The sequence below is a fragment of the Natator depressus genome, chromosome 8, assembly GCF_965152275.1.
Source record: "Natator depressus isolate rNatDep1 chromosome 8, rNatDep2.hap1, whole genome shotgun sequence".
Classification (NCBI taxonomy): domain Eukaryota; kingdom Metazoa; phylum Chordata; order Testudines; family Cheloniidae; genus Natator; species Natator depressus.
In genome coordinates this window covers 5,985,198-6,002,149 of record NC_134241.1, presented here as the reverse complement: position 1 = coordinate 6,002,149, position 16,952 = coordinate 5,985,198, and the positions used below count along the sequence as shown (strand labels likewise).

Below are 16,952 nucleotides of genomic sequence, written 5' to 3'. Positions count from 1 at the left end.
AAACGTTACAGTATCTGGGCATTCTATTTCCTCCCCATGTCTCAAAAAGAGCCAGAAAATTTCAAGGCAAAGACTTGGTGTTTTGTAGCTGCATGTAGCTCTCCCTACATGCTGGTGCCCGTGGCTGAAAATACTACCAACTTGCCTACTCGCTTCCTGCTAAAGCATTTCCAGCTTCTGCCCGTCCTTGTTTCTCTTTCCCGCAGTACCTTTCTCAGCCTGCCTGGTAACTGAAAAACTACCGCCTTAGGACTTCTGGGAAACTTACTTGAATGTTCTCTGGTTAAGGCTGGCTACATAATAATTGGATTTAATAGTGAACTTCTTGACATGCCTAATCAGAAATACATTTTACAAAGTGGCATGTTTCTTTAATGTAAATAAGCTTTAAAACGAGGGGGGGGGGTGAGGCTGAAAATGGCCTGCATTGGGGAAGCAACAGTGCATTGTAGAAGCTGGCCATGGCCCTCTTTTTCACAGTTATTTCCAGTCTTGGTTAAGCACGTACCATGTACTGCCTGACGAATAGCAATTCAATCCTTAGTTGCCTTATCAAGCATTAGAGAGAAAATATTTTGTGTCCCTCCTGTCTTGTTTCTCTCTGTCTCCAGTTTGAGGAAATTGCTTGAATCAGGCCTTTTTAAAAGCCTTAGGTGCTGCAGGGATTGCTTCATCCAACGCGATGTACAAGCAGTGTAATGCAACAGTTCTCAGAAGGGTAGCTAAAAAGCGATTTCCCCCTCCCCCTCCACAAGTCGGTGGAGTATAGTGTCCATGCAGAAACACAGTTCCCTAGAACAAGTAGGTAACATACTGCAGTGCCAAGAACCATACTTCAACTCCCGTGAGAACTTAGGGAGTTGAGCAATATGAAAGAAATAACATATTTCCTAGTAAATCATCTCTAAAGTGCTTTTTTGAGGCTCTAACCTATTCTAAAGGCAAGAAAAATGTGCCCAACCTCCTGTCTGGACACCAGTTGACACTGGTTGCAAAAGCAAAGCCATTTTGACACTTAACAGTACAGGGCACACTCACCTGTGTTCAACAGTGTAAAAAGTTACTCCTTTTAGTAGGTGCCCTAATAACACCTCGTCCTAAATCCTGCTAGAGTCGGTTTGTGTGGTGTAAAACAGAGAGATTCATAGATATTAAGGTCAGAAGGGACCATTATGATCATCTAGTCTGACCTGCATAACGCAGGCCACAGAATCTCACCCACCCACTCCTGCGAAAGACCTCTCACCTATGTCTGTGCTATTGAAGTCCTCAAATCGTGGTTTAAAGACTTCAAGGAGCAGAGAATCCTCCGGCAAGTGACCCGTGCCCCATGCTACGGAGGAAGGCGAAAAACCTCCAGGGCCTCTTCCAATCTGCCCTGGAGGAAAATTCCTTCCCGACCCCAAATATGGTGATCAGCTAAACCCTGAGCATATGGGCAAGATTCACCAGTCAGATACTACAGAAAATTCTTCCCTGGGTAACTCTCTGATCCCACCCCATCTACCATCCCATCACAAACTATTCCTGAACTGCTACAGCCCTACTAATGTCCAAAGCAGCAAACAAGGTTTGGGGATCTGGATAGTTTGGTTCTATCTGTACTGCAAGGGCAAACGCTAGGCGTACCATTGTTGTTAGGAACTGCAGTGTAGATGAGGGCTCAAAGGGAAGCAGTATGAGAAGATTTCCCCCCGCGCACACACACTCAAAGTACACAATAAAATGATCCTACTTCTTAAATGTCCATGAAATACTAAAGGAGCGCAGCATTTCGCAGCCATTAGCACTGGCTTTAAAATGACATCTCGGGTACTAAAAATCCACCGAAAGCAAATTTCAGAAAACTTTTATTTTGTTTGTTTTTAATTGGAATCGGCATGAATGTATGGTTCAATAAATATATATATTTTTATATACACTTACAACAGAAATCTTACAGTCCATCTTCAAACGGCTGGAATAGAACTTTTTTTAAATTTTGTTTTTACAAGCCAAAAAAGTAATCTGCCATTGCTCATGTGCTCATGCAAATTGTACTTGTATAAGTTATAGGTTTGTTTATCATGACGTAAAAATGTTACTCTTAAGGAAGCGGTTGCTTTGCACTCTGTGCCCCTTATAGCAAAACACGTCCTTAAATGGAGCAATAAGGCCAGACCAATTGTATCGATATAGACAAATACATACATTTCACATAGAAAAGACAGGGAGGTCGCTTTTTTTTTCTTTTTTCTTTTTTTAAGAGGGGCGGGGAGAAGAGAAACGTATGCAAGCATGTTTTTTTCTGTCTAGACCAGTTTGCACTTCTTGGAAAACGCAGCCCCTTTCAGTGAGAGTCAATACCTCTTACAGTATTTCTGTATTTCTCTAGTCCTGGTTTTGTTCTTGATGACAGCAGCATGAAAACTCGTTTCTGCTCCTGCTTGTTTCCTTCCTGACTTCCCACTTTGGGGCATTTGATTGCCACAGAGCCAGTGATCGTGCTACACCTGAGAGAACGGTTTCAGTGGAGGAAGGAGCTACAGGCCCATGGGCGTTGCGAAGTTCTGTTGCAGCAGGATGTTCAAGAGCAAACCTGAACTTTCTTTCCAGCACTAAGGAGAGCAGTTGGTGGCTGCCCGATTTTCTCTTCCTGCTTACCAGAGGTTGGGAGAGAGACCATTCTTCCTCTAGCCTGCCCAAAATCTCTTGCAAGAGGCTGATGGTATTTTCCCACCCACATTGCTTCATCTTTTCAAGATCTCTCGCTTTGCCTTGGTCTTGCTGCCTTTCAAACCCACGTGCAAAGTTACATTTTTCCCAATGGCTTGGTTAGTTCATGAAATAGGGGGAGAGTTCTGGCCAGTGTGGGAGCTGTCAGTAATGTCATAACCAGGCCCAGGAACTGCCCGCGGTCTGTCTCTGTTTTTCACATCTGAATTCCGTTTCACGGTAGGAATGAAATGCTCCGGGCTGTGCATTTCAGGGTAATCCGTGCACCTCTCAGGTGGATAAAGCTACTTACCCTTCAGCTTTGTGCCTTATGCCAACGTTTACGATCTGCTCCAAATTCCCAGAATGGGCCTGCCTCTCATGTCTGACTGCGTAAGCAGCAGAGAATGCAGTGTTAATATACAATGAGACTGCCAGAGGCTACAGTGAGCAGCAGTCCGGCACTGCAGATAGGACTTAGGTGATAGCTCATCCCTACTACATCCCTGCCATTCAAGTGCTTACTGAGCACCATAATTCTGAGGACACTTCCAAACCTGACAGGCCTCCAAATTAACCTGCCTTCAATTCAACCACAGGGGAGCTGAGATTTACTGTGCGAGGATTTGGATAGTGCAGATATCCTGCTGGGTCTCAATGGGAGAAAGCCAGGAGACAGTCATGTCTTCCAATTGTCCCAACAACTTCAAGGGCCTGGGTCAGTGTTGGCAGTTTTTAAAAGCAAGACAGACCCGCTGGGGCCGAGGGCCATGAATGTTTCAGTAGGAGGTGACCATTTGTTTCAAACAATTTTTCGAATATAGGGTAATTTAGGAGCTTGTCAACCTGGATGGTGTCCTCATTAAGCCCCACATTTTGTCCTGCTAACCACCTATGTCATCCCTGTATCTGAACAGTGCAACCTCTTCAGATTTAAACCCAGACAATTAATTGGGAATCTCGGGAGACAAAAAAGGAAATAATGCAGACCTGCATGTCTACAAAGGAGGGCACCAAATTTCAAAGTCCTTCTTTTGTGGTTTCTCTATCAAAAGCTGAGAATGGGCGATCACTTGATGATTACCTGCTCTGTTCATTCCCTCTGGGGTACCTGGCACTGGCCACTGTCAGAAGACAGGACACTGGGCTAGATGGATCTTTGGTCTGACCCACTATGGCCGTTCTTAAAAGTCTTCCTTGAAGGCAATAGGCCAAACTCAGCTCTGGTTTAAACAGGTCGTGCGCGCTTAAACCAGGGTAGCATTTGGCTCATTGGGAGTTAAGGAGCCAGGGAAGGGGGAGTAAAGAGCTATTCCAGAGCTGGAAAGGCCTCCTTTACTCAGTTCCTTGCTGAGGCCAATTTCATGAGTCATGACTACATTAACAATGACTCAGGAATGAGAAGTCTGGGGGGAAATTTGTTTTCAGCCCCACCTAGCTGGCTCATCTGGGGCTGGTGGCTAAAGTCTGAGATCTGCTTTCACTCAGGTTGGTAACTCACCCACTTTGCAGTAAGATTGCAGGCTAAGCCACTCAAGGGCTGAAAGTCCTCCAGTGTCTTCCCACATTTCCCCCCACGTGCACAGGACAGCTAAGTTCTCCCACAATTCACTGAGCGAGATTTAGTTGGGATTGGTCCTGCTCTGGGCAGGGGGTTGGACTAGATGGCCTCCAGAGGTCCCTTCCAACTCTGTTATTCTATGATTCTAACCCTAGAAAGGCTTATTTTACTGCAGCCCAAACAATCGTGGGGTGGGTCCCTAGAAGTCCTAGCGATGCAGGTGAGTGCAGCACCAGTGTGGGCCCCATCACTGGAGTATGGCTTTGCAGTGCAGTTGCTCATAACCAGGCTAAGATAACTCAGGTACTCTGCAGTGAAGACATACTTTTATGGCTTTCTATATGTACAGAAAATGCACTGATTTAGTTTAATCCCGGTTTATATCAGTTTAGCTCACTTTCACCATGCATGCCAACAAAACCTTAGTGACAACCAGGTTTTTACAGTGGGGTAACCCATTAAACATCCTATCAAAGAGCAGAGTTCTTTGCCAGCTATAGTGTAATGTAATGGATAAGCCCCCATGCACGGGCAGAAGGTGACTAGCAAATAAAAGACAGGAGAATGGTGTGGGGGAAGACACAGACTGCATATAAACAAGTGTATCAGGTTCTCATGACAGTTTCCCAGATACACTGCAAGTCAATTGCAATGATTCACGTGGGAGGTGTCAAGAAACCATAATGAAACTTCACTGAAACCACAAAAAGGCCCCCACCAAAACCACGATGCTCCAGAGTAAAGGCCAAAGTTTTGTCTTCAACTTACCCTATGGTGCCTGAGCAATGTACCATTATGTCCCCCCAGCTCCAGAAACAACTCTAGCCTAAAATCTTCCTTAACTAAAAGCGACTGGAGTTTAAACACCTAGATACAACACGAGTTGAGAGGGGGGATTCAATGTGAAGTTAGATTGTCAGCCTTAACATCCTAGAGTCTATTCATGGTCCAGATCCTTCATTTACATATTTTCAGAGCCTCATGTAGCACATATCTCCTTTCACCTCATGTTAACAGATGACCCTCAGAGCTATTTGATCCCTGTTCACAACCCACAGACTCCACATAGATGATAGTTGTCATGTCCCGACCCACAGGCGATGAGTGTGGAGGTAAGAAACAAGTGTAGGAGAAATGCATGAGGACTATTTCTAGTCATGGCAAAAGCCCACACCCTAAGAGTTGCTTGGTGATTTTCTGAGTTTATGGAAAGGATCAAGTCAAGACCACAGACCAATGTCCTGCCAAATTTCATTAAAATGTAAATAAAAAAAGTCCCTCTTGAAATCTGAAGATGCGAACGTGAGTGCATGTGTATAAAATATACAGTAGAGCACATACACTGAGAGTGTAGCTAAAAATGAAATGGCAAATTTTCAGCCCGAAGTGGCTTTTTCAGGGTTGTGTTATAAATCCCCTGGCGCAGGTTTTACAATGGGAATGCCAGCAGAACCTGACCTCTCAGGAAATGAATAGGCACCATCCTGTCCTTCTCCACCACAGTTGTTGGTAGGATTTAGAGCCCAGCTGGACTAGGTCCGAAGGGAATTGTGCTCTTTGTAGCCGGCATCTCCCTAGCAGGAGGCGAGCAGACAGCACCAGGAAGTTTTACAGACCGCGGGCAAAGTTCAGCCCTGGCGTATTCATTATTTGTTAAGTGCCAAGAAGGTGGTGAGGTAATCCCTGCCCAAAGGAGCTAGCAATAACCTCCTGTCTATCAAGTTACGCCTGGACTGATTTTGACCTGAGGAACATTATACCAGCACTCTAACTGCTGCCGCTACTGTGCAATGTTACACCTAGGACATCTCCCCTCCTCATCACCACCTTATGGACTAGACCCACCTAAGTAACTACCTAAACACCATAAACGCCGGGGCAGAATAGGACTAGTAAATTGCAGACGGGAGCGGTGTGGCCCAGGATCCCAATGCAGTCTGCCCCTAGAACCCTGGAGGTAAAGTACATGATGACCAGGTTCGATCTCAGACTGGCAGAAGCCTGGACATATGAATGATATAAAACAGAGTAGCATATACAAGCTACTGCCTGCACCCTGCCTGTTAATCAGAACATGACATTTCCACTTTTTGATCGGTCAGTGGCCAGTTCGAGTGCTTTAAATGCCCATGGAAGACAAATAACAGAACATGGAATGAAGAAGAGTCTCTCCGGTTTCTCAGTTGTTAATGCATTCCCCCTTCTCATCATCTACTAGGATGCTTACAGTTGTGTTACACCTCCTCATTCACCAGGGGAAAGGGCAACTCCCTACCCTAACGGCTGCAATCCTCTCTCTCTCTATGGCATGAGCCTCATTCAGATTTATTCCCCTGATGGATCCACATTACAATAGCCAACAGTTGGCATCAAAATGGAATTATTTCCACATTGGTACAATGCTGTAATGAAGGTACAGGGGTGAGAGCAGGGAGTTCTTGAAAATAACCAAGTTTCCAGGTCTCGTCCTTTTAACTTACGCTTCTAGTATCAGCAAATAATAAATAATAATAATCAAACCAAAATATCAGGCCCTCATTCCAAACCCAAAGACAATCCTTGCCCTGAAATCAAATTTTAATTGCAGGGCAAAGAGTGTATGGAAGAAAAAGCCCAGATTTATGTTGTGTCTTCACAGCAGCAAAAGACGGGGTTTTACCTTGAGCTAGCTACACTGATGTAAAACCCTAGGGGTGATAAGGCACAGGTCATTTTTAACCTTGATGTAGCTAGTTGAGGTCAACACTATACTTCCCACTGGGGCTTTATCTTGACTAGATACACTGAGATAAAAACTCAAATGCTTTGTCGCTAGTTAGATTTTACTGCCAGAAAGCCAACTCAATGTGAAAACACACCATGCTTTGCAGTGAAGACAAAACCCTAGTGGAAAATCAAACCTCAGCACCTTGTTCCAGAAGTCACAATTCAAACTGAAAGAGTGTGTGTGTGCTGGGGGCGGGAGAGGAAAGGATGTTTCAAAGAGAGTGGTAACAAATCTTTGTGCCCAATCAAAGAAAGGAAGTGGTTCATTACATTTAAAATGGAATTGCTGGGACATTCCTAGCTAATGAAGATGCCTGACTTGGTTAGATTCGCCCCACAGGATGGAGTGCCTATCAGATCCAGTAGTGACGTTACAACACCTTTCATCAAAACGCATGTGTCTTTGGGATTGTACTGTACACATGACATTAGTTGCTTAACCATGTTTCTTGCTCAGATGAGCTGATGACAAGTTTGGGATAGAAGAGAAAGTTCCCAGTAAGGCATTGATTTTTTTATGTCCTGGAGAGTGGTGAGGAGGGATCACGTGAAAGACTTGGAAGGCCATATTCTATTCCCTACTATCGGAGTTCATGATGAGTGAGAAGGGGTGACATCAAGGGACCTCTGTCCTTTTGTGTCATCTTCTTCTTGATCTTGCAAAGTCCTGGGTGCTCTCAACTCTCCGTGAGGTGAGGGCACTCATAACGTTGCAGGAGGAGCACTTCCCTCCGGCAGGATTGGGACATTTGTTTGCTCTGTAAAACATGATGACCGTGGAGGCACACAGTAATATTCTGCGTGTGTGTGAAGGGGTGCTTGGACACAGAAGTGTCTCCTCCAGCCCAGCACACTCTTAAATTGAAGCCAACATAGCAACAAAAATTCAGGAAGAAAAGTTTAGCCAACAAATTAGAGGGGAAGTGTTCCTCAGTCTTGCACCAGGCTCCAGCAATCCTATTTATTTAGATGCCCCTTGGCAGGTATTCTGTAGGTGAAACACGATGGTGGTATCAACCAATGGCTCCTGATCAGTCAGTGTGAAACAATAGAAGGGACAAGGCTACATTCAGCCACACGCTGAAGGCAAAGGGGTCACATCAGGGATAAGCTGGGCCCTACCTGTCTCACAGCGGGCAAGGTTCCACCTGAGCTGGAATTTGATACTGGGCTTTGATTTAACATGACACAGGGTCACTTCTGAACCGCCACAACCCACTGGCTCTCCAGCACTGGAGCACAAACCATGGTGAGTTCAGTCGCTCTAGAGGGGGAAGGAGCTCTCCTCACCATACTCCCATGTCCCACAAGTCATTCCTAGATAGGCTTTTTGTGAGCAGTGCTTCCTTTATAGCTATACCTGATACAGACTAACTTTACGCACCGCAGGGCTACCTGCTTGTAGGAGCTTTTTACCCAGCATGCCTTTCTGGGGCTGGCCTTTTAAATTGGGCAGAATCCAGCAGCTGCAGGCCTAATGGGATCATTTTCACATTGTGCTTTTGCCAGCTGCTGCTCTTCTAGATGCTGGTAAGTCCCCTTTAGCTGCTACTATTTTTCCCCTTTCTTATTCTTGCCCCTTCTCCCAGGGCCCTTGCTTTTCGCACCACTAAAAGAGAGTGAGAAATATCAGCAGGAGAAAAGAAATTCATCTGCACATTCACGGATGCAAAGGTATTTTCTAACTGGGAGAGGAGCCATCCTCCGAGAGCTCTGCCGGGGGAGGTGGGTGAACTGGTTTGTCTCTGCTGGAGGGTAGGGGAATGGAGAAGATTGCTGGGCATTTGCACATTGGCAAAGTGGAGTGATACCCTGGCAGTGGGATCTTCCTTGTGGGGTAGGAGCGGCCTTACTTGAGACTGCTGTGCAAAGATATTATGCTAGTGTGTGTGCGTCTTTCTTCCAGGTGAGGCACTCAGGCCAAGCTGCAGTGTGACCCTGCAGGGTTAGTGAGGGCACATCCCGAGACAGTGGCAGCTGGAGGTCAAACATTTAGGTGGGACTCAGTCACTCTCCTTAACTTCCACAATGCTCCTTAATGAAAAGGGACTGCACCCCTTCTGCCCTGCCCAGACACTGATCTTCCAGCTGGAAGAGCTGTTTCCTTAAATCGATAGCTCTGGATGGCTCATGCTGGGGAAAGAAGGCATCTTATATTCTCTCATGTTCCTGTGCTGGGCAATGCCCCAGCTGCCTCTGTTGTGGGGCGACTGTCTTCTGAAGTGAGCCGATGGGTCTATGCGTTGTTGAATTACTTGATAGCTGGACAGTCAGTGGGTCGGCTGGTAGAGAAATCTGAGTTTGGATCGTATACTGATGCCCTGGGCTCCTAGGAGCTGGGAGGGCCCTTATGAGGTATTGTGCAGGGTTTGTGTCCTCATGAAAGGGGTCATCTCAGAGGGCTCTGTCTGCAGCCATTCACCTCTGGCAAGGACAGCGTTGGGGGTGGGTTCGGGTGAGAGAGAGAAAGATTGGTCCTGACCCTTTGTGCATCTAGGGTCTGAGGCAGGTGTGAGGGAGAGGGGATGATTCCTAAAAGGTAACCGTGAGTTTGAATGTAGCCCACGGCACAAACAGTGATTGAGCAGGGGAGGGGGGATCCTGTGCTGATGATCTCTCTTTTCTCCACTGACTGTCTTGTTTAATTGCATTCTGAAATGTAAAGCTCGAGCCCTGTGATTTACAGACACGCACTAAAACAGTTGTGTGAGAAGAGAGAAGGGCCAATAAAAGCCATGCCATGAAAAGGGCACTCTGAAAAAAAAGGCCATTATTCTCTGAATATGAACTAAGCAAGTGCTTTTCATTCCCACATTAGTTATCTGAGGCTGGTTTGAAGCTGTTTAATGGGATTCTGCAGAATATAATTTCCATCAGAGGTTGGTTTTTTTCTTACAAGCAATGTAATTTGGGTTTTTTTTTTTTTGGCTTTGCTTTGTCTTTATGCTGACTTTGGGATCTAGTGTTCTATTTCAAATCGGAGGGAGGGTGAAGGAAATAGAACATGGAAAAATTGTAGCAGTGAAACAGAGGAACCAAAGTCACTTTGCAGACCCCCAGGAATAAGTAACAGCCTTCAGGTATAGATTAGTTTGAGAAAATGAGATGCATAACCCTAAGCAATGAAGGTGGTACTGATCATCAGTGGGAGAAAGGGGAGGGAAAGAGAATGGGTAATGGCCCTGGCTGGTATCAGAGGAAACCTTAATGATCCTAAAATTATTGCATGCTAATTTCCTCTTTGGTGCTAATCTTAATGCCCTCAAGAATGATCAAGTACCTTAATTATCTCTTTAACTAATGAAGTGCCTCTATTTAAAAAAAAAGGTAGAAATCGATTCAGAAAGAGGAGCAGCATTAGAGCTTCTTTCCACCAGCAAGCACTGCTTGGAAAGCTTCCTCATGGGAACAAGAGACTGCTAAATGCTTCCTGTATGGGATGAGAGCCGAATCCTTCTCCCATTCAGCTGCGTGGGTGTTTTGCAATGGACTGATATGGGAGCAGGACTGTGAAATAATAATTGTGAAATGCATGGAAACTTTACCACCAACTTTAAGAACCTGCAGGGTCCCTGGGACTGTAAATAAGACACAATGACCATGCTAATTTGAACCAACCTGGCTCTGCCTTGAAATTGACAAGGCTCAAGCAGCACCCTGTGGAGGGAAAAAATGTTTGAAACGTAAATCACTTATTTCCTGTTGGCAGAAGAACTTTCAAAGTTCTCAGTGGTCTCAGGCTTCAATCCTGCAGGGAGCTGAACATGCTGGCCCCGGTTCAGCAAAGCTTTCAAACACATGCTTAACTTAAAGCACATGAGTGCTTCCCTCGAGATCCGTGGATCTGCTCACAGGCTTAAAGTTCAGCATTTGGCCTTTGCTGGATCTGAGGTCAGAATGCTCAGCACCTTGCAGGATCAAGCACTTTTACAGAATTATTTAGCACCTTAAGATACAGCTCAACTCTCGCCGATTTCCATGACCGCAGGATTAAGACCCAAAAGGGACTCTGACTGTGAATTATAACCTAAAAAACATGCGTAAGGACAAATGAAAATCTATATTACTACCACTGTCTATATTACAATTATTTTTGCCCTTCAATGGTCATATTTACATGTGAGAACATTAATTCCTGATCATGTGATTATACCATTTCAGCCACGTGTCCGGAAGAAACAATGGGAGACAAGGGGTAAACATTTTCAGAAGTGCCTTCCTGATTTGGCAGTCTAAGTCCCATTTTCAAAAGAGATTTAGATGCCTAAGTCTCGTTTGAAAAATGTACCTACAGGTCACTATTTGTTTTTCTTGCCATTACATTATATTATGATTTGCACTTAAAAAAACACCTGCTGAGCCCAATTTCCATAAAAGGTTACCTGCTACAGTAATGATATAGTTCACTTATGGCAGGGACCGACAGCGCAAATGGGAAACCTGTGGGTTGTTGCTAATAAATATTGTTGCTGGCAATAATAAAGTTGTGTACTTTGGAGAGCTGGCAGTTTCTTTTAGTATATACAGGGTAAATACAGTATGTAGAAACACACTGTGAAAGCTTCCATAGTTGTCAGTGGTTTGGTACTGCAAGGATGAGTACTGTAGAAAAAACTAAGGGCTTTTCTATATGTGGAACGCGACCCCCAGAACTGTATTCAGTGGTAAGATTACGCTGCTGTATTTCTGCCGGTCAGTTTCCCATGTAGATAGACAAGCCTTAGTCTGAGATATCACATAAATACTAACTGGCTATGTAAGGAAATGACAAGAGACCTGATTGTGTTTACACTGAATGGCAAAACTTTGACTTTAGCACCACAGTAATTGGGTGCAGAATTTAGTCACCCATCTCTCCCAGTTTGGCCCCTACAAGGTGCTCCATCTGAGTGGATCGATATGGCCCCATGGAGCCCTGTTGAAGTCAGTGGGGCTCCATGCAGGTGCAGCCATCTGCCTGGATTCAGGATGTTTCAGGATCAGGACGTATGTCTCCTATTCTCCTCCGACATCCCAAACTAGACAGGACTGGAGACGACAGATGAACATGAGCTGCAAATTTGGCCATGGGTTCAGATCTGGATCTGAACTTCCCCAGAGTTTCAGGGTTGTTTGAGCTCAGTGCCCCTTTCTAAGCTGGATCAGAATCCAGTTAATCAGAAACATGTTTTCCTGGCTCTTGTCAGACCTGAGTCCCCCGCCCCACCCCACATCGTGCCCTGTACATGGGATGAATTGAAAAAAGCAAAGTAGGATGTAACAAAGTTATAACAAAAGATGTCACAAACTAGGCTCCAGACTCCCTAGTATTGCATACTGAGACGTGTGGTTTGTTAATCATCTAATGGCCACTACTCAGAACAGCTAAGCTGTCACAGTGGTTCAGGAGAAAGAAATCTGCAGATGGGAACTCTCCCTAGGGGGCAACAGCTGACCCCTCCTGTAGTTCCCTTGGTCAGTGGAGTTGCAACTGAGATGAATTTAGCGCAAACTAGGAGTGTGAATCAGAATTTGGAAAGGGAAGGGAAAAATCATTATTTAATGGTCAGGATCCAAAATGTTAGTGCCAAGGATGGATCCAGAATCCATTTCACATGACCAAAGACAGACAAATGCAGGCAGGGCTTTCCCCTGTGTTCCTCAAAGGGAACACGTGGGAGTATGGGGTGTGTTAGCTGCAGAGTCTGCCCTGGTGTCAGACAGGTAGGAAATTCCCTCAGTCTGCTCATTCACTTCAGGTCATGACAAGCTGTTGAGAGCGATTCCCCAGCACACAGCTGGCACAACAGGCCATTCATGCCGCAGAGGGTTCAATAATTCAACAAGCAAACTCAAGCCAGCAGCAGTCTCAGTCCCCAGCCAAGACTCAGTCATCTTCAGATTAAACATCGGCTCTGCCCGACTGCTTTGTATTCCAGTGACTTCTCCCTTCCTGGGAACGCTCTGTTACCCAGCGACAGAAGAACAAAATCCTCAACCTACAAGATTTATGCTGCCTGAGTGGAGGGAGGGGGCTGGTATTTCACTCCCTGTCCCCACCCCAGCAGTGATAACGAGCCCCTGAAGCTAAGCGGTACCTCTTGCCAAGACTTTAGAAAATACTGCATTTTACCCTATTCTGTGCAACAGACCCACTTTTTTTTTTTTTTTTTTTTTGCCTTTTTTTCTTCTATTTTTAAATAAAGTGCATTTAGTGCTGGTGAAAGGTGCTGGCCTGGCAGCCCTGCAGACTGATGTCTGTCCACAGAACTGGTAGCACCTGGGCAGCCATGGGCAAGCTTTCCCCATCCTCGTCCCTCCTCTTCCCAAGGTGCATCTGGCCTGTGCTAGAGTGGCCTTCAGTCTCCACCCTTGGCCTCTCTGCTCTAAGGCTGGCCGTTGTGACACGGGCTTGTGGACCGGGAGCTGCACTTAGCCCACCGAACCCTTTCACCACTCTCCCATCAGATGGCTGGTTGCGACTGACCTGGGTCAGATGCGAGTTGGTGTCCCTGGTCCAGTAGACCTGTATAAAAGGGCTGGAGTTTTGCTTTGCGTTGCCTTGTATCACATGTAGAGATGCAACTCCTGAAATCGAACGCCTGCCTCCTACATGGATAGAAATGGATCAGTCCTGCCCCAGGCCAGTTGTTTCCAGCTGCTGAAAGGCAAATCCTGAGCAGGGGTGTTGAAAACCTCCCGAGGCGCCTCTGATCTGGCTCCCTTAGTTCAGCATCCCAGTCTCTACATAGCAATCAAGACCCAGCCTGGGTGCTTCAGTGCCAACTGATTGTCTCTTCTTTCCCATTCACTGCTTCTCTTATCACCTGACACACTAAAGTGCGCAACAATAAATAAATAAAATATAGCCATGGCAGCTCAGCAGCCTGGCTACTGGATCGAAGATGGCCCCAAAGACAGGGATAGGACAGCAACTCTGTGCTCATCTGCACTGCTCCTGAGCCTGTCTTTGAGATGCCAGCAACAGAGCTGTATAAAATGCCCCATCCCTACCCCGAACACTGACATTACGCTTGCATCACAAGCTTGCCTGAAGGGCAGCCCCCCTGCCTATTTGCCAGCGTTTCCGTCCCCTCTTTGGATGCCTGGCTCCTGGAAACCCCTTTCCCACCCCATGTAAACATTAATGGCCTTCCCTTCTCCTCATCTGCTTGGCTTCCTTGGGCTCCCCCCGGGGACCAGATCCTCCCGCCAAACAACAGAGGGAAAAGAAGGCTCGTTCCTCTTTCCCTGGACGTCAGAGCTGAACGCAGCACTCGAAAGTTACAAAAGCATAGTTGGGCCCTCGACCCAGTTTCGTTACTGTTACTGCTATGCAATGGCAGAAAATAATGATTGCCCTCTCTGTACAGCTACCGCCTCCCCCCACCCCAGCCTGCACCAGTACAAATCGATTTCTCTTATTTCTCTATCTACTTCCCTTCCTCACTGCGAGGCGCGCAGCATTAGAACGCTGGGATTTTTTTTTTTAAAGCTCTATCGAAACACAATTGCTCTTTGTTTTTTCCCATTCACCCTCCACCCCCCCCACCAAACAAATGTGGCATAAAAGGGTTGAAACACAAACGCTGTTTTAAAACAATTTTGTTACTTGTGCTAAGGGCAATTGCTGCCTCTTGAGATTGTCATTCTTTTGGTTTGCTGAAAAGGACAGCGCATACTCGCACTTTCTAATGCCCTCGTGTTTTCAGATTTCTCGTTGGGCCAGTCTCTAAAGGGGATGGGGACTATATTTGCTTTAACTAAGAGAGACAAAATATTTGATTTTCAAATCCTTGGCCAAAAGAATGACCCACAGCCTCTTCCTTAAAGTTCCCCCAATCCATCCCAACTTGAAAACACAGACACCAAACCTAGGGAAGCATAAATGACTCTCTTGTGTGTATGTGTGGGTTTTTTTTTTTTTTTTGCGTGCTTGGCTGGAAACTGGTATGGCCTTTATATAGCAAAAGTCAAATTTAAGCATAATTGTAATATCTTCTGCACATGGAATCATGAATCATTCCAGTGGCTTTAGAATTTAAGCTGTTAATAGGCTAAAAAAAGGATTTTTTTTTGCATTATAATTAAGCATGAATATATATTTAATATATTACACTGCTTGGACTGCTGCTGTAGCAATCCGAACCTTCCTATGCTGTAAAACACCTAGCCCCCTGCAATCCCCCAATTCAAGTTTTGGAAAACTTCCTTCCCCAGCCCCTGGTAATCCTCAGTTTGTATATTTAAAAGCCCCCACCCCATTTATTTAAAGTAGATATTGCCACATTCTTAAATTCATGCATCGCTGCATTGCTATTGCACATGTGTATAGAGGATTGCTTTCTCCCCTCTCATCCCGTTTGGCTCTCCTCTCTGGGCGGCCCTGCTCACTGGTTGTGCACGTCCTCCCTGCGGACGATCTTGTAGATAATCCAGTAGAAAATGTTGAAGATGAGAAAAGCCATGGGGAAGCCGATGCGCGAGATCTTGTCAATCTTCTTGGCTCGCTGGATGAAGAGCTTGCGCATCTCATCGGGAGACCTGCAGGCGGCCGGGGCTGTGTTGGCCGTGTTGTTGTTGTTGGCTCCTTTGACCGAGATGCCGTCCTTCGCTTGTAGGCAGGCAGGGCCCATCCCATAGGCGGAGAAGTTGAACCTACCTTCTCCGGCTTCGTCCTCCTGAAACAGATTCATCATAGGGCTCTACTTAAAATAAGATGGAGACAATGCACCCTTGCTATAAGGCTCTCCACTGATGGCCTTCAGTTCCATTGGTGGACACAGCTCCCTTGATGTATTGGACAAACCCTTTGTCTTAGGAGATCAGCCTTATAGAGGGGTGCTATCTGTATTATGCACAGATGCAAATCAGGGGATCCAGCTGGAGTTGGAAAGTGGGATTGACTTATCTTTCCTTATGGTTAGTCATTGGGTTTTTTGTGTGTTTTTCCCCCACACATCCCCTGTTTTGCTTCTGCCTCCCTCCCCTCATACCTTCTTTTTCAGCTTGCCCAGAAGGAGCGGGCTCCATGTAACTCGTATAGTAAAAGCTGCAACATGAGAATTCCTATGGAGTTACATGGACTTGGCAGCGTAAAGGGCCGTCCATGAAAAGATCTCTGCAGGTGTTCTGGAATGAGCAATGAGCCCACCTTTCGTTTCTTTATCTGTTCCTGTAAGTCTCATCGTGGCCCTGATTCCCCTCTTTCTTGGGAAATATGTCAACCTGGTTTCATCTCCTCCCCATTTAAGGAAATAGTCATCCCACTTGAAATTCAGTAGTGCACCGATGTTTAGTGCTAGGCGACTGGCTCGCTCAAGAGTCTGCTGTACAATCCAATGACTAAACAACAATACTGTGTCCTTATGTGTCAGTCCTTTTATCTGCATCGCAAAGTGCTTTACAAAGGAAGGTGTTGGCCCTATTTCCCAAATGGGGAAACTGAGACGTGCAGTGACTTGCCTAGGGTAATACAGAAAATCAGTTGCTGAGTCAGGAATAGAAATCCAGGTCTCTTGACTCCTGGTTCTGTGTACTATCCACTAGACCATGATACTAATGAACTGTAATGATGCTCAAAATCCAACAGGCAGCTGGCAAGTCCATGTAACCTCTGCCCTAAATCTCTGAAGAAATGCAGCTTCTCCCAGTAGTGCTTTAGAGGGGCTTAATCTATAAAAATGCATTGATGTGGCACCAGCCAATTCCAGTTCCTCTCTGATCTTTCTAAAAATGTCCCCCATTCCTGCCCCATCAGTCCTCCTTTGCAGAGTGTCTTTTATGGATGGCCCCTACCTTGGGCATGTAGCTGCACGGCATGGGGGAATTACACACTCACAGCTGGGTAACCACACAGTGGAGCCAAGAGCACGTCAGCACATCTGAGCAAAAAATGAAATAAAGCCTTGCTTTTATTTTTTAGACAAGCTTAGCAAGCTGGCGAGCTGTT

General features: G+C 45.8%; 1 protein-coding gene across 2 annotated transcripts in view; it reads right to left on the bottom strand.

The window, feature by feature from the left end:
• Window positions 1-1,943: 1,943 nt before the first annotated feature.
• The window catches only part of GLRA1 (glycine receptor alpha 1), an 80,371-nt gene continuing 65,362 nt past the window's right edge, over window positions 1,944-16,952 (bottom strand). Inside the window, exon 10 of one of the 2 annotated variants that reach the window (XM_074960256.1) lies at window positions 1,944-15,705. In XM_074960256.1, the coding sequence (XP_074816357.1) occupies window positions 15,391-15,705 (315 nt within the window). In that variant the 3' untranslated portion in view covers window positions 1,944-15,390. The remainder of the gene's footprint in view (window positions 15,706-16,952) is intronic. The other variant, XM_074960257.1, reaches the window with a different exon arrangement.